The sequence below is a fragment of the Scomber japonicus genome, chromosome 3 (assembly GCF_027409825.1).
Source record: "Scomber japonicus isolate fScoJap1 chromosome 3, fScoJap1.pri, whole genome shotgun sequence".
Classification (NCBI taxonomy): domain Eukaryota; kingdom Metazoa; phylum Chordata; class Actinopteri; order Scombriformes; family Scombridae; genus Scomber; species Scomber japonicus.
Window position 1 is genome coordinate 25,578,463 of NC_070580.1, and position 25,698 is coordinate 25,604,160.

The 25,698-nt window shown below is 38.8% G+C and overlaps 1 protein-coding gene across 1 annotated transcript in view; it reads left to right on the forward strand.

The window, feature by feature from the left end:
* The window catches only part of LOC128355311 (uncharacterized), an 89,084-nt gene extending 65,636 nt beyond the window's left edge, over positions 1 to 23,448 (forward strand). Inside the window, 3 exon segments of the mRNA XM_053315556.1 lie at positions 22,580 to 22,695; positions 22,697 to 22,801; positions 22,836 to 23,448. Of these exon segments, the coding sequence (XP_053171531.1) occupies positions 22,580 to 22,695; positions 22,697 to 22,801; positions 22,836 to 23,391 (777 nt within the window). The 3' untranslated portion in view covers positions 23,392 to 23,448.
* The last annotated feature ends 2,250 nt before the right edge of the window (positions 23,449 to 25,698 follow it).

Below are 25,698 nucleotides of genomic sequence, written 5' to 3' on the forward strand. Positions count from 1 at the left end.
AGTGCATGTATTTATTTTGCAGCAGGCTCACATATGAATGAGGAAGTGCATATGCCTCTGACAGCACCAGTGAATAGGACTGTGCAGGCTTAATTCACTGAGCACCCGCAAGAAATTACAGGCTTCAGTGGGTTATGTGGTGTTTTATGTATTGTTAACACATTGCTGAATTTGCTGTACTCACATTATCTGTCTCAGAGAATTTATGATATGAAGATGTCACATCTGTTTTTAATGGTGCACAGCTGCATGCACACAGTAATCCGGGGGACACGCTTGGATTTGTAGTGATAATACATATCTTTCCAAAGATTAAACTACTATGTGTGCATGTGTTAGTGTGTGTTGTGTGTGTATGTTTGTGTGCACACAAGAGTTACTACAGTTCTGGGCCTGTCTCTCCTCTTTGTTTCTGCAGAATAATGGGCTTTGTAAGATAATACCCAAGAGACATAACAATACTTCTGAGCTAGGGGATTGTGAAGCCATCCCAGTTCGCAGCACCGCTTTGGCTCCAAGCTTCAGCTATGATTGGAAAACCACCAAACCTGGATTTACCGGCAAATGATATTAATCGCTGCCGTGGTCCTCTTCACTTTATCATTTCCTCTCTTTTTAATCACTTTGCTCTCAGTTTCTAAGCTGTTTTCTCTGTACCTTCTAATTCACTCCTACAATAACACTCAATGTCAAAACAGGTTCATCCTCATTCTTATCACAGCAGGAAAAAAAAAACATAGTAGGATTCAGCTCTTACTGGTAGCCAGTGTGTTATTGTTGAGCAGCCATTGATTGGCACTGTAGCCCTTTATTTTCTGTAGTGAAAATGGAAAAAAGGGTGATCCAAAATATTACTCATAGTTCAATGAAGGACAAATTACGCCATCATTTGAAAATAACTCTAATCAGGTGCCTCCAATCTCCAATAATAATATTAATGTATTGTAAAATAATAAAACAAACATGTTTTGTCAAATTTCACCATGATTTTTGTGGCATTGAAAGCATCCTAAAATTGACAGCAAAATATCATTTTCCAAGTTGACGCTCTCAACCTGTGCTAGCTAGCTACTGCCACACACTCTGAGCTACCTAGCACAACAATTGTCTAGTTGTTGTTTTAGCATAATGTTTTTAGCACACTGTATGTGTTTGTTTTAAGTGTGCACACATAATATACTGTAACATTACAAAACTTTGTAAGGTCACTCTCAGCTGTTGTTTAAAGCTATGTTAGTTTCCACAACTAGTGAGCTTTCAAAATATTGTAACACGTGTAAAATCAACGAAGGTTCATATTTTCATTGTATTTTTGACTGCCCTTTTGTTATTGATTTATAGTATAAAGTGTGTAATGAAATTGATGCTATTTTTCAGAGGAAGCTGTTTTTGGAACCCATTTTCTGTATCCTGGCTGTTCAATCCACTGCAGTGAACCTTGCTCCCTTCTCACTTAAGTTGCTTCAGGTGTTGTTATTTAGTGCAAGGAGATATATCGGACACTGCGCCTACTGTCTCGCATTGGCTCAGGAGCATATTGGAACTCATCCCTCTTGAAGCAACAAGCTTTTGGCTGAAAAACAAACCATTCAAATTTTTCAGTATCTGGAACCCTTTTTTAGAACTATACTGGGAAAGATGGGGCCCATGCCCTTCGGAGGGGCTTGACTGGTTTGGCATGGTCTAAAATAACTGGGCACAGTCATTCTTAGTTGGTCATGATTTAGTCACTATACTTGTTGACTCCTGATGCGATATTTTGTATTTGCCCTCTGTCTGTTTGACGTTGTGTGGGTGTTTTTGTGTTAGTCTGTTTTTCTTTCCTATTCGCTTTTTATTTTTATTTTTATTATTTTATTTATTTCCAAGCGGTTATTTGTATGTCTTTTGGTGTCTTGATGTTTGTGAAGAAAACATTTCTGCCTTGTTAAATTTTTATTAACTTTAATACATGTTTTAAAATAAGTTACATAAAAACAAAAAACTAGTGAACTAACAAGATGTCTGAATGATGTTGAGATTTAATTAAAAAAAGTACACAATTAAAGCTGGAGGCAGATACCATGTGGCAGAAAGTGGTGGTGTTGTCGAGTTCTGGTGACACAGATACAGTGGAAAATGTTATGTCCTTTTCTTATAATAATGAAACTATTCTGTTTGAAAAATGGCCACGTGGACCTTTAATTGTCTGTTTCATTTACAACTGATGAGGAGGCTTGCACATTTTTTAAAGAGTGTTGTTGACCTATGTTATGCTACAGCACCCTTCAACAGCACTCTTTATACTGTTAACCAGCAGGGTGAAAGAAAAAACAATTAGGTAAATAATTTTGCCTGCGGTTTTAAAAGCAGCAGTTTGAAATTGTGTCTTTTTCATCCCCGTTTCTGGCCTGTGGTGCAACAACAACTATGTGGAGTTTATTGGTGGAAACATATTTATTTCCATAAAGACAGTTTTACTTTAAACTGTATCAATGGGGGATAATTGTCGTGAAAAGGTTTGTCTTGTCCTTTTTTCTGTAGCAGCCCTGGATGTCAATTTCTCACTCATAATGTTCAGTTTGCCGCTGTGATGAACCTGATGTAATGACATACTGATGCAAAAGATGGATCCTTACTTCCACTATCTGCGTAATTATTATTATGAACTCAAATGTTATATGTTCCTTTATACATTTACATGGCTCATTTTTCATCCATTTTCAGTCATTTTTGTAACAAACTTTTAATTTCAGATTGCTCTATGACTGTCAAAACCATTTTTTACTGAAATTATTTGTTCCATTTTCATAACTTCTATAATAGATAACAATAAAACTAGAGGAAAGCCTATAAATGATGATTTTGCCAGTAGTGTGTATGAGGCTCTCCTGGTAATTGCTTTGGTATGGAAGATGTTGCACTCTAGAAGGCATTGAAATAGCATAATTCTTTTTTGTGAGGGATGCACTGTTTATTAGAGATCTATCAAACGAGATGGGGTATTACCCTGTAACTCTACAGTACCTGTGTTTATTTATTGCTCTAGCTTGATGCCTATAGAAAGCCTGTAATAGAACTGATAAACAGGACAATTATGCTTGGAGCTCCTTTAGCTTGTATTGATAAGGACATTTGGCACTAAAATACAAACTGTCTGGCCTTCATTCCTCATGGCAGGTGGTGGTTATATTTTTAGTATGCTCAAAAATTTTACAGCAGCAAATTTTACACTAAGTCAGTCACTTTCTCACCCAATCAGTTTGCTTATCCAGTTAATTAAGATAATGAAGAGGCAGCAAAAGAAAAGTGAAACTAGCCTGTCAGTCTTTTACTGGCCACAATCTATTTATGTCAAGTTTTTCCAACCATACATCTTGCAGTTTTTCCATATTATTTTTTATTTTCCTTCATTTACCTACCAATGTACCTTTACCCTACCTTGACAGAGTTGTCTGTCTGTAAGTACAGTACATGAAAGCAGACAGCATAGGTTTTAATTTCTAATAAAGGGAATTGTTTTGACTCACAGTCCCAGTTCCCTCTATGATAGGTTAGCATGTTTTACTTGTTATCCAGTATGGTATGCTCCTCTTCTACTGTGTGCACTGTTCCAACTTTAAATAGTTATTGTGGAAATGTGAGATACCGTCTGATTAAGTCTTATCAACCAGGCATTTGGCCTAACAGAAAAACAAATAAAAACAAACAAAACAAAACAACAACATTTTTTTTACCACCTACTCTGACTTACTTATCCTCTGTACTCTTCACTTGGACTAGAACTAGTGGAGATGTGACTTGACAGACAGGTTCCAGCTTTATGAGGGGGTAGACCCTCCTACCTGCATATTTATGACGGATTAAGTGGCACTGCAGACTTTATATAACATATCAGTATTGGATTCTCAACTCTGTGTGTACTTGTTTTTGTTTGTGTGTTGATGCCCTTGCAGGCATGTCTCATGCAAAAACAATGAAACCTCCTGTGTTGGTACATATGTGTGTGCACCTGGGTCTTTTTTTGATGTCTGAAAGGTTTTGGTGTACACAGTGACTGGTCTGTCAGTCTGAATTACAATTGTGCATGCACCTGTCATAATTCTTTGAATATGATCACCATTGTGAGCAAGATAGAACCATCTGAGTAACTCGGGTTCATTTGTCTTTGTTTGTACATAGTTGTAATAATACACTGATGACACTTTAGGTAGAGCCTGCATCCTGCTCCTTTCATCCCCATGAAATTATGTTGCAAGGCTCTAGCATGTCTGTGAACTTCTATCCCAGCACTATGTGATTGTGCTGAAAGCAAACATGTCATAAATGTTGAAACAACCTTTGAATGCTCACCACAACAGATTGTTAAATTCATCTCACCTATCTGGGACTTAGAAATATAGATTTCTATTCCTTCAGTTTTGCAGTTATGGGAAAATGAAGTTATCAGCCATGTGATGGAGAGACTGTCCCCTGGTTCGTTTGGGTCATGTTTCCTCATATAAGAGGTGTAGGTGGCAGATGGGGGGGAGGAATGGAGGACTGATGGAAAAGAGAATAAGCGAGTTGAAGGTGAAATGACAAACAGTATACAGTAAATGTCACTGCAGGCTGGTATAGCTGCAGGAGATTAGTGGAAGACACAATAGTAAACATCCCTGTCCATGATAAGATTGATCATGTTGATTTTAAGGATTATCTGTTGGTGTAGTATACTGTCTATTCAAAGTCTTGTATTGCTTTAGATTTATCTCAAGAAAACTACATAAAAAACATTAAATAAATTAGTTGATAACCCATTGACATACCCAATCTTTCTCAATGAAATGTCACAGTACTGACACATGAGACAGCTATGTTAGATCTTATGTGTATCTGATGAACCAGTGCCATACACATATACCTTTTGCTTTCATCTAAATTCTATTTTTCCTCCCACCTTTACCCTCATCAGGGTTTATGTACTTGGTTGATATATAGTACTCAATCCAGATGGATGTTTGGAAAGGCTGTAACACCAGTATCATAGAAATATGCTTCATGTTTTGATTGTATTATTAAAGGAGATGTAAGGTGTAAAATATACCTAGTACTGCAAATGACAGAGACTGTTAGATATAAAAATGCAATAGTGGGCACTCAGACAGATTTCAGTAAAGCACTATTTGGGAAGCTCTTACTTGCTTCTCACATGCATGTTTGTGAAAGAGGACTTATTGTAGTTTTTCAAGATTGCACCTCAGGGAAGAGTAAACAAGCACATTACAAACAAAAAAAAAAAGACAGGAAGCAGCTGGAACGATTTCTCTCCAACAGAGGTATCGAACCTAGATTTGTGCAGATAAAACTGTCCTTCAACATAAATTGTAAAACAATACATCGTAAATGCAGGGCACCCACAGATTTGTTCAGGAAACTGCATAACTTTGAGGAACGGGATCAACAAAAGATTATGTAAACATGCTACAGGGACTTTTGAAGCTCAAGGCGGGACTTTGAGTTTTATGACCTGGATAACAGTGAAGCTGGAAGTGTTCAAATCCTTCATGCAACAGCCTTTTTCCGTACTTCTAGGGCATCATAAGAAGTCTACATCAAAAAGCTTAAAAAATGTACTTTGTAAATTAGCACACCAACTGTTGGTTGCTCTGCTGGTTATTCTTTGAAGCCTGGCACCCAGATGTTTGTCCCATCAACAAAACCACATATCTAATGGTCTTTACACTGATATTTGTAGCATATCTCTGGTTTCATTAACGAATACAAACACATAAGTACAATGCATATATCGGCTTCATTATCTGTCTCCCATCAACACTCTATCCTTCATATATTCTCTTACTTGTGTCCTGACAGTGAGAACCTTTATGAATCATTGGTTGTTAATGGGACATTGACTATTCCAGTCACAGCAGGAGTGAGGGAAGGGGGCAGCTGGAAGTCCCGGGGGGATTCAGACCCGTGGCAGATCCATTATTCATGGTTCACCATGGGCTTGTAGCGAACACTGACACCCGACCTGCCTAAATCAAACAGGGCCAGTGAGTTTAATGCCCCTTGGGAAATGCAAGGCTCAGGTAAAGGTGGGGGCGGTGGGGGGTGGAGAGGGAGTGACTGTGGGGGTCAGATCAGAAAGGAGAGGAGAGGAGGGAGGGATGATGGCCCCTCTTCTTACTCCACTGGCTCTTGCTTGAAAGCTGTCAGCACAGTAGCGCTATATCCTTCTGCCTTGTTTTAGTATGCTGTTTCTTTTTCTTTTTTTCTCTTTCTTTTCTTGCATTTTCGATAATGGCGTATTTAAGCTATTCATAGTGGGTCATCTTGCACAACAACTTCTGTCTAGTGCTGATAAACTTTGCATTTACCATGAAATTAAATTTATTAATGTAAGGCAATGCGATGGGAAACCCATATCAGCTGAATGTTTTGATATTAGGTGAGTACTTTGCTGAAATGTACCCAGTGTGCACCCTTCCTTCCTTGGCTAAATAGAAGACATCAATCAGTCAGACAAAGCAAATAAACAAAAACAAACCAACACAAATGAACTGCAGCCTATAAAAATATTTTATGGTAGAAATTAGGTATGCATGTGCATGTATAAACATTTTGTTTTGCGAAGGGTTTGCAATTACTACACTCTAGGATCAGTAATCCTTTGGAGTATATGGTAAAACTGTGTGAGGGAAATCAGTGAGACCTCACTGGTGTCCTCTCTGTGTCATTGCTATGCAGGACAGTGTGTAGTAAGGCTCCGTTCAGCCCCTGAGCCAGAAGGTGACATTGTATTGAAGCCAAGCGCTAAATACCCAACAAGGGATTGATTGGCTTGCATACACCAGCATTAGGTTGAGTTAAAATCACAAATAACCTAAATGATCATGAAACCAAAGCAAGTCATGCTTATACAAATAGTCTTTGAGTCAATATCGAATAAGCTATAATATCTAAGCTTTTGCATTGTAGCAAAGATATCAGCATCATCATCATGTACAGTAAATGGGTTCAATGCCTTCATGAAAGAAAAAAAAGATAAACAAACTTTGAATTATGTTAAATATTAATAATTTAATATTAAATTATTAGAAAGGCATCTTTGAATTAATTCCCTGCTCTCGTTTTTACTGAGCTGGAAAAAAAACCTAGCAGCAAATGCCTTAAAGATACATTTTCTCTTGATGACGGCTAGCCCAGTGTAACAGGTCATTACCGCCTTGTTTATGCATGTCTGGCTTTTCTTGTGTAATTCTATAAAATCAGTAGAAAATATAACTATGGCACAGCTACTGTACATTCATGTTATTTTATTTATTCTCTGTTTATATATGGAATCTAATGAATCCTGAGACTGTTTTAGTGTGTTGGAACATGACACACAACTCATTTCCCACAGACAAAGAGCCCCTGTAGTCCCTTGTAATTACCCAGAGATGTGGAGTTCTTGGGTTTGTGTGTTTATCTCCTTCACCTCAACATATCCCATGGGTAGTCCCATCCTGTTTAAACTGCAAACCTCAGTAATGTGTACTATTTGCTTTGATCTTGTGACATTGCTAATCAGAGTCTAATTTCCTGAATTTTCTAATAAGATAATCATTGCCATATAAATTGACACTGCAGTCAGAGCACGTGATTTAAATAGTGGCAGAAAAGAAAGGGTGCTGTAGATGCAGCATATTCACATAGTCACTATATATTACTTATTTATAATAATTATACAATTACAATGTTATATGTTATTTATATTTACAAGGTGATGAGTGAGGGGACCTTGTTCTTTTTGTCTGTTCTGTCTTGCCAAACGTGTACGTTTTTTTGAGCTTGCATTTCCTGGAGCCATTTTTTGGGAAGACAGCCAGGGGCACTAAGTGTTTCATCCGATCTGCAGTGTCACTTCATTGAGCTTGTCACTGCATTAGCTATGTTGCCTCTAATAAATATGCTTTATTGAACAAGCAGCAGTTTACAGAGTTTCAACAAGGCACAGCCAAGAGAACTGCCGTTAACTTAAACTTTCTTCAAAGTGTTGAAAAGCCCTCATACTCTATGCAGATATGCAGCCACAACAGCAAAACAAAAGGCAGATAAAAAGAAAAGAAAGGGAAAGCAAAAATAAAGAGCAATCAGTGTATAAAGTTGAAAGAAGTGTGTTTCTTTTTCAAGCAGATTCAGATCATGTTTGATCTGGTAGATTTGCAGTTCCAAACAACAAATTGCCATAATGAGGGAGAAATCATCTTACGTAGAAGCATAGACAGACAATTTCAAGCAATGTTTGCTTCTTTGACGAGAGGTCAGCGTTTAGACAGAGAGAAGGTTCAAAAGGATTAGAGGGTTATTGGTCAGGTGCTCACATATCTGCTTTGACTGAGGATTATCTGTGATAAAAACATAACATCATAATATCTCCTTTTCTCCCCTCTCCTTGTATTCTGCAGCTTCTCTTCTCTGCCTTTTTCTTATCCATTGCCAAGCCCCAGATTAATGCATTTGACAAACCACTGAGCAAGGAAGGGCATTAATAGCTACTCAAAACAGAGAGCTATCATGGGATCCCTTGTTGTGAGAAAATTACGCATCTTCAGACCCGCAAGGCGGTATGGATAACAGAACACTTCTACACACTGTTTTCTAAACACTCACTTGGCCAACCCTGAAAAGAAAGAGGCAAGAGAGACATGGGGTTCAACTGGTGAGACAAGACGTGGGGAAGGGGGGAGGTGGGGGGGGGGGTTGTTCCCTGGATGCATGGTAAAGCCCTCTGCTTCTCGTACAGCTCAACCCAGTATCACGCCTATGCATGTAATACATTCACCCATCCACTAGAGAATACCATGTCAGTGTTGCGCGTGTATGACAGTGCAGTACCAGCAGGGGGCGGTGGCAGTTAGTGAAATAGTCACGAAAGCAGAACAACATAATTTTTCTGCGATTGCCAAACAATAACAAGTCACTGTTAAAAAATAATGATGGTTTATAGTGTCACAATGCTGTGGTTAAGGTCTGGACGTCATTGTCATGCATGGCTACAGTAAACACCACAACAATCGTAGTTACTTTAAAAAAAAGAAAGAGAAAAAAACATTCCATCTTGTGGTCGGAAATGTGAAACTCGTGTTTGGAAGTAGGAAGTGAAAAGCAGTTTCCATTAAGTCCACTTTTTGCAAATTAGGATATATCTATCTACTCAGCTTGACAGTCTCTCTGAAAGCCATACACACATGTCATTTTCATGCCTAGGCAAGGCAAAACGTGATGCTGACATCATCTCATGGATCGGCGGGTGTATTGCACACTTTGGCATGATATTGGGTTGAACAGCTAGTCCACAAAGGTCTAATCACAATCTGCTAACAGTGGGGGGCTTAAAATTAAAAAAGTATTCCATTCCTTCAAATACACCATGGCTGTCAAGCAATATTCGGTCACACACTGTTTTTTATTTTCTTTTGTGTGTGTGTGTGTGTGTGTGTGTGTGTGTGTGTGTGTGAGTGTGAGTGTGAGTGTGAGTGTACTCTATGTAGACACAAGCATGGGTGTGTTTGTGTTCATTTTTTTGTGCATCTAACTGGAATCAAAATATAATCACTTGCTTAATTCTCATGTGGTTAATTTGCAAAAAACTTGAGAGGTTTTTCACTGTTTGATGTTACTCTCCACAACTGCTCTTGACAAATGACCATAGAAATACTGCAGTGTTTACTGGTGACTAAATGCATAGTGGGTTTTGACAACTGTATGACCTTCAGCACGTTGTCCTCTTGTGTTTTCAAGTGGCATAGACACTGAAGACACGAGGTGAAAAGAACACACATTTAGTTCCAGCCTTTGAACAACATAATGATTAAAAATATTTCCAAATGCATGACACATTCAAGGGAATGGTGTGAATACATTTAGCTAATTAGCTTTCAAAAGAAGAACTAGGCAAAGCAAAACTCTTGGTGGAAATGTCCCCCTTCCCACCCACTGTAATTTTGAAAAGGTTCACATTTTAAAAGATTACTGCATTTTCACTTAATGAAAAATAAACAGTGACCTTTACACTGATGTAAGTTTGCAGATTTACTGAAAACGTGTATGCCTATCTGGAGAACATTGCAGGTAGAGCAAATCTTGGCAACAAAGGTTTGCTCACTGGTGCAATTATCAAATGTTTACTCAGTTTGTTTCCAAAGGATTTAGTGGCACAATCCCAACTGAAGTACTATTTGCTCCTTCTAATTAGTCATCAAAAACAATAAACGTATTGTCAACAAAAGGGGAAATGTTGGTGTGATGTTGTCAGTATTTACAGCAAGTATTCCCAACTCATGTCATTTCTGGCAGTTTAAAGCATGTCAAAGCAGAAATTTAGACATTCTGAATGACACAATTATGAAAACTAAAGTAATTCTTATGACATGTTATTCATTTTAATTTTATTACAAAATCTTGTCTTTTTTTTCATGACAATGTCACCGCCAACTCCATTGCTGTCATATTTACCCTCATCACTTTTTAGCGATTCATATGAACCCTCTGCCTTTTAGCAGGGTCATCAGCTGTTACCAACATCCGACATTTAGTCAGCTAGCTCTTGTTAGCTAGAGCGACATCAATGGCAAGGTCATAATGAGTCAACCGACTGGAGGCTGCTTCTGTAAATTAACACAGTGCACATACAGTACTTTAATTTAGCTCAGCAATAGCGTGCATGCTACCTAACTAACCAGCTATCGTAGGGTTGGCTTGTGAGCTTGGCTTTATTCCTCAGCATTAAAGTGAAGATGCAGTGTTGACAGCAGGAGCTACCTTGTTTACCTCCACAGTGTTGTGATTTTAAAATGTTCTCAGAAATACAGAGAGATAAGACACACAACATTGTGAAGAGCCAAAACACAGAGGCTCTGTCCAAAACCACTCCCTGGTTCACTCATTCACTATTTCTTATATAATAAACACTCAATAGTACATTTCAAATATTTTGTGTCATCAATATTAAGAGATTGTGACAAGCAACTGATAATTTCTGTATCTATTAAATGTAATAAATTACACTGTAGGATTATTAACAGGAAGTAGTGCACATGCCATGGACATCACTATTCTCATTCCATTGTGGGAATTTCTGAGACTCAAAATTCAGTGGACATGTTGGACAGTAAATGTGGTACATAAAGTCCCAGCTGCTCATTCTTTATATTAGGAAACGAGTGTAGCTGACACTTCACCTGCAACTACTCCCCAATGTTTTCTTATAGATTATAGTAAACAAACATGTTATTAATATATGGTGACATATTGACCTCCAGTTTTTCAGTGTTATGTACCTGTACACTAAACATTCTCATAAATAATGTCCTGTCCTAGCTTCAAATGAAATATATGAGTCCCACTATTGTAATTACAGTAATAATTACACTGGGCTAAACCAGTAGAAGGGTAGTGGTAGATGAACAGAGAGGGAATGGGTGTGGGGCGGGTTAGTGACGTTTCCTGATATAAACTGCACCTCAGCTAGACTGTGGAAGATAAAAAACATTCAATGTTCTGCCCTTGATTAAATGCTTGAGAGCCAGACTGTGTAAACAACACTGGGCTAGGTGTATGAACACGCATGCACAATCACAAACCCACACTCAAAATGTGACACACAGTGTCATGCATACAACGTACACCACATAGTGGAGACTAACATGTTTGACAACACTTGCTTTATTCATTAATGCAGCAGCTATAGATATAACTGTGCCCCTAGCCTCTCTACTGCGGACATACTGTAGTGTGTGTGTGTGTGTGTATGTGTGTGTGTATGTGTGTGTGTATGTGTGTGTGTGTGTGTGAGACAATGAAGCACAGGAAGATAAAAATGTGAAGCTTCATTTGAATGGCTTTGGGCTGTTGACAAGGGTTGAGAAAAATGTTTTTCCTCTTGTATGCAAAAAAAACCAAAAACTAACTAAAATTGAAGAAAATCTCACATGCACACACAAACCTTGACTCACAAACTGCGCACTCACACACACATAAGCGTACATCCAGGCAGTGATCTGACAGGTGAGAATGGCTTACAGCTAGGTTAAAGGGGGAGCACACTACATAAGCAGGTCACCTCTCCAGGGACACAGCAATTTGTTGCACTAGAGATGGAAAAAGAAGAAGAAAAAAAAACAACAATACAACGCAATGAATGGGTACAACCTGGTGATCTTTCAGTTGACAGTTTGAACCCCTCTCACCTCTGTCTTTTTTTTTTCTTGAAAGTGCCTTCCTCGTTAAATCCAATTCTCCATTTCAGAAAGTGTCTGACAAGTCTTTTGAAAAATAGCAAAAATAGCTGTGAGTAATTTAGTGTATTATTCAACTGCAGTAAGTTGTATGACCTTTCCCTTTATTCACTTGGTCCATGCAAATACTTTACTTCTGAGTATTTCTGAGAGTTTTCAGAGCCTGGTGAAGTATGAGTAAGGCAAATCTTGACCTTGACCTTTCATTTGATGTGTTTGTTTGTTGGAAAGAGGGAGAGAGAGGGAGAGAGAGAGAGAGGTAGAGAGAGAGAGAGAGAGAGAGGTAGAGAGAGGTAGAGAGAGAGGTAGAGAGAGAGAGAGAGAGAGAGAGAGAGAGAGAGAGAGAGAGAGAGAGAGAGAGAGAGAGAGAGAGAGAGAGAGAGAGAGAGAGAGAGTTTGGGCATGTTTGGCTTCATTAGACCAAACCATTTCTAAAGAAGCAGCAAGAGATTGTAGTGATGAATCACATCCCTAAGAAGACTAAAAAATACATATTTTGAAAATCAAACTCTGTAGTCTAACTTTGGGGTACAATAGCGGTACTATGACAAAAAATACACAAAACAAGTATATTATATCAATTTGGATAAGATTTGATAAGAGCAGATTTTGCTTTGTTGTGTAAATATGGTTCTGTGAATGAGAATCAAACACCAGCTTCTTACACAGATTTAAATTGTAAACCAGTGTTATTGTTGGAAAACCTCCATGGCTTTGTTGTAGGATCATTCATTTATGTTCTACAAATACATTGCCTTAGATTAAAGGACTGACTTCACTCAGAATGTCAGTGGTTATTTACACGGACCTCTACATATATGTATATATATAATTTTTCTCTTTTTTTTTTTTTTGCTATAAATGTCAGATTTGGTGATTATTATCCTCTGACTACTGAGGCTCTCAAGATGAGAGACTTTGTGAGTCAGACTGCTTTCAGTATGTTTGCTGTGCACCAGTGCACTCTTGACATGTAGCTAACAATGCTTTGTTTTTGCACAGACTGAATAGGCCCTGCTTATTGAACATGTTTGACTCCCCTGTTCTATAGATTCTTCAGTAGATACAATGTGCACTAATGGGTACCACCCGGTTTTGAACATGGTCGAGGAGACAGTGAAGTCTGAAAGACCTCTTACAATACAGCTATCATTTTCTTCATACTTTGTTGGCCACAGGAGCTGCAGCCACTCTTTTGAGTTTTCCTGCTGAACAATAGTCCCATTTGGTGGGTCGATCAAGGGTAGTTGAGGCAGGGTCATTTTAGAGCACTGCTTTTTTCTATTGAGAGGCCGGAAATATGAGGTTCAGGAAAAAAAAAGAAAAACAACCAACCATATTTCCAAGATAAAAGCTTCATGACTATAAGGTGAGATGCATTTCATTACCAGGGAGCTTTTCCTAGAGAGTCAACACTTTGACACCAAAGCAGCATCTGTGTTTGCTTTCTAGAGAGGAGAGACGAGGTAACTTTCATATGTTGGCAGGCTGTGATTAGCCAGGCCTGTACTCAGCAGACTGCTCATTCTCATATAAATTTTTCAATGTTCCACTTCTAACAAAAGTAATGTGGTAATGAATTACAATGATAACAGTGAGCAGAGGCACTTGTAGTTGGAATTAATAATTATCATCTTTTAAAAAGGAACATTGTTCTTCTAATGCAGAAATATTTTAATTATAACATGGAAATAACACCAACATGCTGAATACAAATATTTTCTTTAACAGTTAAACACTTATATTCATCATTTTCTTTGCAGACCTGATTAGTCAATTAATGTCATTAGACTACCTGTAAAGCTTGTTCAGATATTATCTGTAACCGCAACTGCAAATATGTTTAGGTAAAACATAATGCTGCCTGGATTACATTTTCTATCTTCATAAAGAGGAAATATTTATTATCATTTTGGTAGATGGATGTGCATAGAGCCTGTATAGATCTCTATTTACTGAGGCAGCAAAATTAACTATAATTTTATTTGAACAAAAGTGGAAATAGGTGCAACAATCCTGGTTTTGTTTTTATTAAAACATTTAAATGTAATATTTTTGTGTGGTTTTCATAAACCCAGCAATAAACTTGTATACCCCTGAAACATCTTTTAAAAGAAAATAATTAAAACTAACATTCAGTTCTTAATCCACACTCAAACCAATAAACTAAGCTCTAAATGAATAAATCCCTTTGTGAACACTGTGAATATATGCATATTCAGATTTGGCTCCACCTCAAATACTACTACTACTATTACTACTACTACTACTACTACTGTCTACTACTACTACTACTAATAATAATAATCCTTATAACAGCAGACTGGGGGGACAAAGTTACAGAATTAAACCTCTGTGGCATCTCATAATAAATAGCTACTGTTCTTAATTTCTGTTTCAAAATGCACCTGATAATTCATAATGGCAACAATGCTCAAGCGCATTACTTATTTAGTTACAATAATTTAGTTTTTGGTATTCTGTTGTTTCCCTGAAACTGTCTTAAGCCTGGTCTTTATCTGATCTACACTGCTGTGTTTAGTTTGTTCCCTTTTACTCTACCTTCAAATCACTTCTCCTGTAAGTCTTCATCTTTCCTATGTAGCCTTCATTTCCCTCATTCCCAATGTTTTTTTTTTACACTGAAAAATATACATTTATATATTGAATTTTGTTTGTATCTCAGAGCATCTTTAACTGGGGTGCTTTAAAATCTAAACAGTACATATTAATTATGTTTGCAGATGTTTTCATGGAGCCTTTTTTGTGAGTTTTCTCTTAGCTGTCAGTGTAACACTATGCATTAGGGGGTACATGCTCTCTCAGGTAGATTTGGAGACAGAGGCTGGAGCTAATGGTTCTAGCTAACAGGTGACACTCTCTCATTAAGTGGGAAGATTTTTCTGAGTGGCCAGTTTGTTGGAGGACATTACACAAGGTCAGAGCCTCTGGCTGCCATGGGAGAATAAGTGAAGTAGAAAAGAGGCAGAGCAAATAGCCTAAAAACAAGATACGTTTTGTTCTCTCTGAAAGCTGCTCTGCTCCCTGACTGGCAGGTCTTGATGTGAGAGGAGTCTGAAGTTTGGACATAGGTCATTGCTGCTTTTCAACTAGCGCTCGACCAATATGGTTATTTCAGGGCAGATACTGATACCAATTATTAGAAATCAATGAGATCGATAACTGATATTCAGAACTGATACATTTGATCTAAAACTGAACATTTTGGTGTCAAAATTTAGATTCCACAATTATGCTTCTATATTACAGCAACATTTCAACTTTGGGAGGCCTTGGGTTGATTTCAATTACTTAATGTTATATATTACCAAGATGTGATGGCAGGCAACCTGTAATTCACAACTAGGCTACTTCATTACTAATGATTGCTATAAATTAATTTACAATAGCAATATCAGTGACTATTCAACTCTGTACACAATCGAAGCAGTCCGTGTATGGATTGACACAAGCCTTCAATGCAGTTCCAGTCTCTCACAACAATCCTGCACCACTTGAAACAGTTACAAGAAACAGTCAGAGTCAGAGACAGCTTCAGGGCACACTTCAGTAACATTACTCGTCGTCATGGGTTGAAACCATGGATGTACAAAGAGAACCAGATACAGTGTCAAAGTTGGGGCCCTGTTCATTCCTATGAAAGTTGCTCAGTGGCACATGAAACAAAAAAGCCACTTCCTGCTGTAAAGAAATTGCCTGGATGAATACATAGTGTGGACGCTCTATGGGCTGCATGAGCCCATGGGACATGCTCACAAGGGACTTATACCAGCTAAGATGGCTAACTTCTAGTTTAGCCCCCAGCTGAAAAGAATGGGGGATACAATAATTCACTATTGTGGCTCTGCTGGACTTTCTCGATGTGATCAGTCCGAATGGGTCAAATTCTTATAGTGAAACTAGCTAATTTGCAAGGTCTGTGACACTCAAACAATGCATCCACTGATCTCTTTCACAATTTAAGTCTATAAGAAAAAGTATTTTTGGGCCAGTGTGCATTACATGATGTCATTGTTTTGTTCGCTATATGACAGATTTGGTTCAAAAACCGGTGCCTTCCCTGTATTCAGTTGTCTTTATACATTCCATGGTTGAGACAAATTACCAACCCTGCTAAGTGACATGCAGGAAATAATATGTCGTAACAGTAATATAATAATATAATATTATAGTAATATATTATTTTATTATAGTAATATACAGTACAGCTTATTAAGTTTTGATGTTAAGGGAATCAACATTATCTTAACTAACATTAATTCACTGCAAACACAAAAACATTATTCACACATTTACAGACAATCCGATAATCCTAAAAATGCTGAATATCGTTTTCAGTGATCAGCCAGGTCAATAATGTGTTGACCCCTATTTTGAACATGGAGCCATTGGATGGTGTGTGTGTGTGTGTGTGTGTGTGTGTGTGTGTGTGAGTGTCTATGTCAGGGGATATGTTGGTCCGTGTATCTATTGAAACTGACTTTGCTGACCATCACCGAGGGGTGAGGCGGCTCGTCTTCCATCCAGAAGGCTATAAGCTTGCTAGCAGAATGGGAAATCAATAACGTCGATAGGATGAGCATTAGGATGGCCAAGTGGTTTTAACGGCCCCATTGTCATTCCACCATTTTTGTAAAGCAGTTTGTGGGCAATTCCCTCTACAGTCTTCAATTTTCAGGGGGAAGACAGACAACTACAGAGAGACAAAGACAGAAGGAGAGAGGCAAAGAGAGAGAGAGCCCTCAGACAACCAAACTGGAAGCACATTTCTGACACTTTCTCTGTTCGACAGCCATTCACAAAAGCTTTCAAGGTGTGATTTTTTTCCAGACCATCAGCACCTGAATTGAACCGTCTTTGTTTTCCCATCAGCACTGAACATGCCGGACAACTTGCCCTTCACCAAGGAGGCTGGCCTTTATGAGCAGGTCTCCTAACATTAACATTAATTTCAAAAAGTGAACCAATTTCCTTTCATCAAATGGTTTGTCTTTTATGTCCTTTTTGGCTCGGAAAACAATATCGGATGACTTTTAGGCTACTTTAAAGTAAAAACAACACAGCTTACTGTAGACAGCCTTATGCAAATTCTGTAATGATAGAAGTTGTTTCAAATCTCATCAGACATAAAGAGTCAACAAACTAGACCACGCCACTTTGCATTGTTAATGTATGACCAGCAAACATTTGCTTTTAAGTCGTTTTTCCAGGTTTTCTCCCCATTTAAGGCAGCCTTAAATTTGGGCTAATTCATATTTAATCAGTTAATTTATTCTTTCTACCATTATGGCCTTAATAGAACTACAATGTGCTTTATTCTAATGCATAATCTAAACAAATTATAACAAATACTGACTGTATGTGTGTGTTTTGTGCTAGAATACTACTATCAGTCCCAGACCAGAAAATCACCGGGGTCCATCTGAATTGAATCTATACAATGTATGAAATCTGCAATAAATGATTGGAAGGTAACATCCCACTATCTCTTAACTATGTAACAGTATAAAAAAAGATTAGTAACACAGATCAAGTTACTGTAAAGTTGTAGAACTAACACATTTTGAAATAAAATTGAATGAGCAAATCTTTTCTTATTTGTTTTAAGGCTTAATATAAATTATATTACAGTCTAGGCCAAGCAGAGTGTTTGACACAAAGCCTTTGTGCTGTCAGATTTACACAATTAAAATGATGGTCATTCACCCTAAATGCTAGTGTTCTCATAAAAATATCACTTTGTGGCGTCACTTAGCCTCATATCTGTCCAAAAGCATCACATAAATCATCCTGGTTTGTGTGAAAAAAAATCCTTCTCAGACAGAGAGGTTAATCTGAATGTCTGATTGTCATTTCCACCACAGTCCTGTTCTGTACGTGCTTGGTGTGCTTATTGTGGCTTTGAACAGTTGTTTAACTTACACAAACTCAGAGAACCCAATTTTCCAACATAAATGTGTGGATTATAATTACAGGTGAAAGCATGGTTAATTTGGTTCTTTGTTACTATTAATTTGTTTTAGCATTTAAGTCTTCACAGTGTTGTTTATTGAATGTAGTATTTTATTACGTTTTAAGTGCTTTTTAGCATCAGATGTTTGTAGGGAGCGGTGGTGATACAAGAATGTAAAAGACAAAAGCAAGGATTAATAGAGGATGAGTGAGACATCCATTAATACTCTTATCATTTCCCAGTGATTCACAAGTCACATTGTCTTCACAGAAGCAGTGATTTTATGCCGCTAAAATACATCACAAGTTATTTTGCCCTAACTTTCTTAAAAAGGAGATATTAAAGTTTTACAATATTGGTTCTAAAATGATGTTGTACAGATAATTCAGTACAGTTTTACTTCAATGTACATGAGATATGAATACCCCCCGCGAGACTGCAAAACTTTCTTTGGCGAGTTGAAAAGTGGGGCTGCAAACCTCCCTGCAAGCCTATCCTGAAAGCCTCCATGAAGAGCTTTGGATTTGACCTGAAAAGATGGGAACCCCTTGCTCAGCACTGACCTGCCTGGAAAGGAAAAGTCCAGGAAGGTACAGGAGCTCCTGTGTAGGAGAAGCTCCTAAGCTATGTTGAAGACGCACCAGTGCAAATCTGCCAAGCACAGACTTGTGGTTGAACTTCAGAAATCTACTTCCTCCCTGACTTGTCCAGTGTGCCACAGAGAATTCAGGACCAGGATTGGTCTGTTCAGTAATCTGCACACTCACCAAAACCCAACATTGTAAGGACGTGTCATCATCACCTATGATGGCCGAACAACAGAAAAGAGAGGCATGAAGGATCAATGCATAAAAGGGGACAAACAGGAGTGTACAGAGACATCTACATATATTCCTCTACACTAAATGTATTATTTTCTTTGGTACGTGTAAAAGTAATGAGCCCGTCATAGTCGTTAAATTCTAATTAGGCACAGTCTTATTTTAACACCTACAGTATTTCAGTCTAAAACCCAAGATGACAAGTAAACCCATTTCACAGTAAAACTGTTTATGTCCATGCCTGTTGACAACTGTCTAGCAAGAGAGCTTGAAAGACAAGAAAATGTGTTTAAAAGACAGAGAGGCAAAGACAGAGACAGACAGAAGAAGATAAAATAATCTATAAAAAATGATGTTTGTATTTTCAATTACAAAGCATGTACACTTTTAGAAAGTAACACCCAAATCTAGTGTCCTACACTTCAAATCTCAGTTTAGACACACAGAGCTACTCATGCTGCATGAGGCTAAATAGCCCATACCCTGGGATTTAATAATACTCCACAATTCTCAAAAACCTTTCCCTTCTATGTGTTAAAAAGAAGCTATTACCGGTGGAGACACAGGACTATCATTCTTGTGTTTCAGAAATGGTTTCGCTCCTCTTCGCTGCCATTTTCAGAAACATCTTAATGTGGTTTTCTTTCGGAGTAACAGAGTAAAGCACACACACTTTTACACTTGAGGTGTATGAAAAGTAAGAACTGCAAATGTGTTTGGGAGTAGATGCCTTGTGGAGGTGAAGTTTAAAGCTCCTGCGCTGAAAAAGGCAAAAAGCTGTGTCAGACATACAGAAAGCAGGTTGTTAGTGTGAAAATGTATAGTGCATTAAATTTGTATTAAAACTGCTTTTGGGGTTTCCTTCCTTTACTTTGTAGGTTAAAGCAGAGACTCTACTCTGCCTTGACAGTCATGAAGGGGCATGAAACCTCAGCTGGAACATAGAAAACAGAAATCGAACAGCAAGAATTCATGCTACGACTTATGACAAGACATTCAATCAATACCTGAACAAAAACACAGAAATAGAGTCAAGGATTATTTTTGAGGTTAGATGGTAGATTATTTTTCTTCAGTCAGTTATAGTCTTAGTCTGACTGAATGCTGTGGCTGCATCTCTTTTATTTATCTTTTTTGAGACTTGCCTCTTCTATGAGACTTAAATATCAACAGTAACATTTTCAGTCTTCAGCTTCACTGTATTGGATAGACCAATTTAACAGGGCTTCACCTCAGCCTGGCGCCATAAACAGATAAGAATAACCCAGAACAGCTAGGAGAACCTTTTCCTTTCCTTGGCCGTGTTATCTTAAAGGCATATTCTCTCACTTCCATCGTATACTGTCATGTTGCTGAGCCCATGTTTTATTTCTCTGCTCTGCACAAGGGAGCCTTGTGCCAACCAAAAAAGGCAAGGGAAATTGCCCCTTCTCTCTCTGTCTTTTTTGACTCACTGTAGAGCTCTCCTATTCCTTTTCACAGTAGTAAATAATGCTTTTTCATTGCATGCATGCTCAAACTCAACAGTGTGTTGAAAGCATTTTATGAAAATCAGGAGTTGTTTGAAGTTGAAGCTTATTTCAAACTTAAATCTCCTGGCCTTCTACTTCAGCCCCTCCGCTTTCCTCATTCTCTTTGATATGCAGGCAGTGTACACAGAGCTGATTGAATTTGTATTCATTTTTTTCTCAGTCTTTTTCTTCTTTGAGACCTAATTTCATCAAATGCATTGGTATTACTGAATTTATGGTGGTTGATAACCATCCCTGCAATCATTTACCCTTGATGTCTTTTGGCGGAGATTGCTGGATGAGAGAGATGAAGAAAAGGTGTCTGATTGACTTGGATATTTATTTTGCTTTCTAATTGCTGTTTGAAGTGGTATTCACATGAGAGGGGGTGCTCGTAAACTCTTGTGAGTCTCTGAAGCTTCCAGTGTACTGTAGATTCATTTAGACTGCGCTTCTCGAAAATTAAATTCCCAACAAATCTCACTTTTGCACTCCCCTTACACCCCTCCCACACACTCCTACATATTGGCAGCAGGCAGTCACTTTCACATTTTCTCATATAAACATGCAAAAAGTCACAGAAACACTAATGGACATACTCACACAATTCACACAATGTGCAGATGTAACAGCAGGTCATCACAAGAAAAACATATTCATCTGGCAAAAATGACCTAAATTTACATTTATGCAGCTGTAACCCAGGAAACCCAGAACTTACTTTCACTTCAAGGAAGAAAAAACAAACAAAAAAACATTTAAAGTGATCATTTAACCCAAACCAGACCATAACCACAGCGCTGTCACACCATAATACTTAAAACGCTTTTGAAAAGCAGCAAATTATGCTTCTGTTTTTTTATTGAGTGCAGGTATAATCGACTTATGTGGTCATTTGATTATGAGGATGTGTTTGACTTTAACAAAAAACAAAAAACACTTGAGTGAAGAGCATGTCAGTCTTATCAGATTTGACAGTTTGTCTATAATTACTATAGTTTTACCTTACAAATCAATAAATCTCTTGCCTTTTGAGTCACTTGTTGAAGTGTGCTCTAGTCTGTTTGAAAGTGTGAGTGAGTGGAGTACAAAACACAGATTTCCTCCGTTAGTTGTAAAGGAAAGCTTTCTAGGCTTATGAGTCTGCGGGTATATTTAAATATGGATAAACAGATACAAACAGAGCAGCCACACATGCTCTCTTTCTCCAACGCTTAAACACACATACATACACACAAACACACGCACGCACACACACACGCACACACACACACATTGACTGACTCATAACTTGATGTGTTTTTAGCCACAGGGAAGTCCTTTATCCACATAAATAGATTAACTCACAGTGAGCTCCGATCAGCTTAATTTGGATTCAGCCTACTTACCCCTCCCTGGGCTGCATATCAGTCTGTCTGCATGGTTGTCTGTCAGTCTGTCTACCTGAATGGCAAGCTGTTTCCCTGTATGTCTATGTGACACTATTTAGCCATCACTCTCTGTATTACCACCGGGGGAAAAGTTGTGCCTCCACCCATTTTTAGCTTTCTCCCCCTTGAACACTCTCGCAAAGCTCATTTCAGTCCTCAGTTGTGAATAACATAGAAATCTTCATTCTTACAATAAACAGATAAACATATTGTAGCTTTTTCCCAAAAAGGAGTGTATAGTAGTAGAACGGTCGTCCTCCAATTGGAAGATTGGCGGTTCAATTCCCAGCTCCTCCAGTCCACATGTCGATGTGTCCTTGGGCAAGACACTTAACCCCAAATTGTTCCCGTTGCTGCACCAGAATGAATGGTTAAATTCCCCCCTGATGTGCAGGTTGGCACCCTGCGTGGTAGCCCCTGCCATCAGTGTATGAATGTGTGTGAATGGGTGAATGAGTTGTAATGTAAAACACTTTGGGTGGATGTAAAGACTAGGCGCTATATAAGTACAGTCCATTTACCATATATATAAATGTACATCAACATCAATAACTCCACCTCTTCCACCACTCCTATGCTCCAAGGTGTCCCCCAGGGTTCGGTGCTTGGTCCTCTCCTCTTCATCCTCTATATGCTCCCCCTTGGCAATATCATCCATCATCACGGTCTCCATTTCCACTGCTATGCTGATGACGTCCAGCTCTACATCTCCACCCACTCTCACCAACTCCCTCACTTAAATAAAATCATGGATGCAAGCCAACTTCCTCAAACTGAACTGCGACAAATCAGACATCATTATCATCGGTCCCAACCAATACCACCCATAACTTCCACCTCACCATTGACACCTCTACTTTCTCCCCCTCCTCACACATCTGCAACCTCGGAATTATTCTTGACAGTAACCTCTCCTTTGAAGACCACGTCAACCATATCACAAGGACTGCTTTCTTCCACCTCAAAAACATCGCTCGTCTCTGTCCATCACTCTCCTTCTCTGCCACTGAAACCCTCATCCATGCCTTCATCACATCCAGACTCAACTACTGCAACAGCATTCTTTATGGCTCACCATCCAAAATCATCAATAAACTCCAGTACATACAGAACTCTGCTGCCCGCCTGCTCACTCACACCCGTTCCCGTGACCACATCATCCCTGTCCTTTGTAATCTCCACTGGCTCCCTGTATCACAACGCATCCATTTCAAAGTCCTTCTCCTGACCCACAAAACTCTCCATAGCCAGGCCCCCTCCTACCTTACTGCCCTACTCCACCGCGACAAACCTTCCTGCAATCTCCACTCTGCTGATGCCAACCTCCTGTCCCCACCCCCCCATACCAAGCACCAGACCTGGGGTGACAGAGCCTTCTCCATTGCTGCCTCCTCCCTCTGGAACTGACTCCCCAATCACATCCATGACTGTACCGACCTGCCCACATTCAACTCACTGCTCAAAACCCACCTCTTTAGAATTGCTTTTAATATATGATTAATGCGTTTTATTGTGTTATTTCATTTTACGTGTACTTTATTGTTTTTATACTTATACTTATACTTATTTTTAATTCATTGTTCACTGTGTGTGTTTGTCAATTTTCTGTATAAATATCTTATCTCAAAAACATTTCTACAAAGCAAATAATTTAATAATTTTCAAGTCACATCCTTTTCTGACAATTAATGTTATTATTTGTGTATTATCTTTGCACACCAATAACTGAGTTTAGTCAAAAGCAAAACCACACTTGTCGTTATGGCTCCATTCAAAGCAGCTTTTCTGTCTAATCAGAAAGTCATTTGAGCAAAATCAAAAGTCACAGAATGAACAAAGCCAGACATCAAAAGATTATTAAGTCATAGTTGTGCTCATTCAAGAACTATTATTAATTTGGTCTTGACCACAGCTCTGGAGATGCTTTGCTTTTTATTAATTCTTTCATTTTTCTTACTGTGTCACTGATGTAATCAGGACATGTTTGTTAGGTTTTGTGTATGTTCACATATGTTCATTGCCCTTGAACCATTTTCCCTAATGAGCCACTAGTCACTCACTGTAAGCCTTGGTGGATGAGGGATTGGGGGAGCAGAGCCCGACATGAAGGCACAAAGACGACGGGCCGAGGCTTTCGAGTCCCATTACATTGCTCAGTCTGTTTTAACAGAACTAGGGTTACGATGCATAACCATCAATTTTTTGTTCTCGCGCTTGCGAAGATAGGCCGCAAGCCTCATTCATTACTGAAGTCTGAAGAAAGACAGCAAGATGAGGGCAGGAGAAGGAGAAAGGGGATGGACACAAATTGGGAGGGGAGCAGGAAGGCACGGAAAGGAGAATTATATGAAGGGCCAGAGGGGAAGAGGGGACAGATACTGGGACAGAAAGCATGAGATGCTGAGGAAAAGAAGGGGGATGGAAATAATGAGGGGTGGAAGGAAAGTGGGGATAAGCAAGGAATGGAGGAGGAGGAGGGGGCAGCAAAGAGACAAGCTGAGTGGAGCTGAGGAGGCGCTGGGCCTGGGGGATTGCTGCGCGTTTATCCTCCTCTGCAGCAGGCTTCTGAAGCACTACCTCAGGAAAAGACTTTAAAGCAGGGTGGCTGCTGCTCTTCGCTGATCTGTTAATACCCACAGATACATGAGGCTTCACCATAGTACTCTGAGGGTGGGGTTGAGCAGCACGATGTGTGTAAGTCTGCATGTGAGTTAGTGTGTGCTTTTTGATATGTGTTCAAGGATCATATCATATCTCTCCAGACGATATCCCATCCCCACCGTTACTTTGCCCCAACTCACCCGCAGACATGAAGTTACCGGAGCGATTAAAAGATTAGATTGGACTATCATTTGGCTGTGTGTCAGCATTGTCACCTAAAGCTGCTGCCGTGAGGGGGAAGCAGGGCAGGGGGGGGGGGGGGGATGTTACAGCTACTGTGTTTTAGGATCCTGTATAAATAGACTTATGCCTGCTGGGAATTGGTGTAAAATTCCCCCAGAGCCACAGTATGCAGCAAAAAATACACACTGGGAGGTGGAGAGGATGCATGGGATTTGCTTCACACAAGACCATGTCCCTGCTCTCAGGGGGGGCTACATGATTAATTCAACGAAAGAAAAATACCTAAGGGGAGGGATAAAGATGTAAGATGTGAAAGTTCAGTTTCTATGTGTTTAGCCCTCCTTTTTATCAGGGTTTTCCTGATCATGAAATTAGTCTACTATATATGAATTTTTAAAAATGTGTTCTTGTAAAGCCAATATCTCAAAATATTCTTTAGAAACTAAATAACAAGTGTACTGTTTGGCAAACTGTAGAAAACATTTTTGTTTTTACTGGAGACCATCTCAGCAAAATAAATTTGTGCCGGCCAGCATGTTTTTCTTTGCTGCCACATACAATCCCTTCAGAACATACAGCGCTTTCTTGTTTTCCAAATCTATTTGAGGAAAACCTGAAACAAAGTCATCTTTTTCAGAATAGACACAGACATTCTTCTTCATATCTTTGCACATTAACCCCAGTACTGTCCCTCTTAACCCTGCAAATTTATTTTTAAACAGAGTGAACCATTATTCATTGGATATGGCCAATAATGAGTTGACTTGAGTGTCATAGAGGTGCTGTCATCTAACTGGTCCTAATATGTGCTGGACAACTGTACAGTATGCTCTTTGGTTAGACTTAAAAGTGTCAGCAGCGGGTCATAAT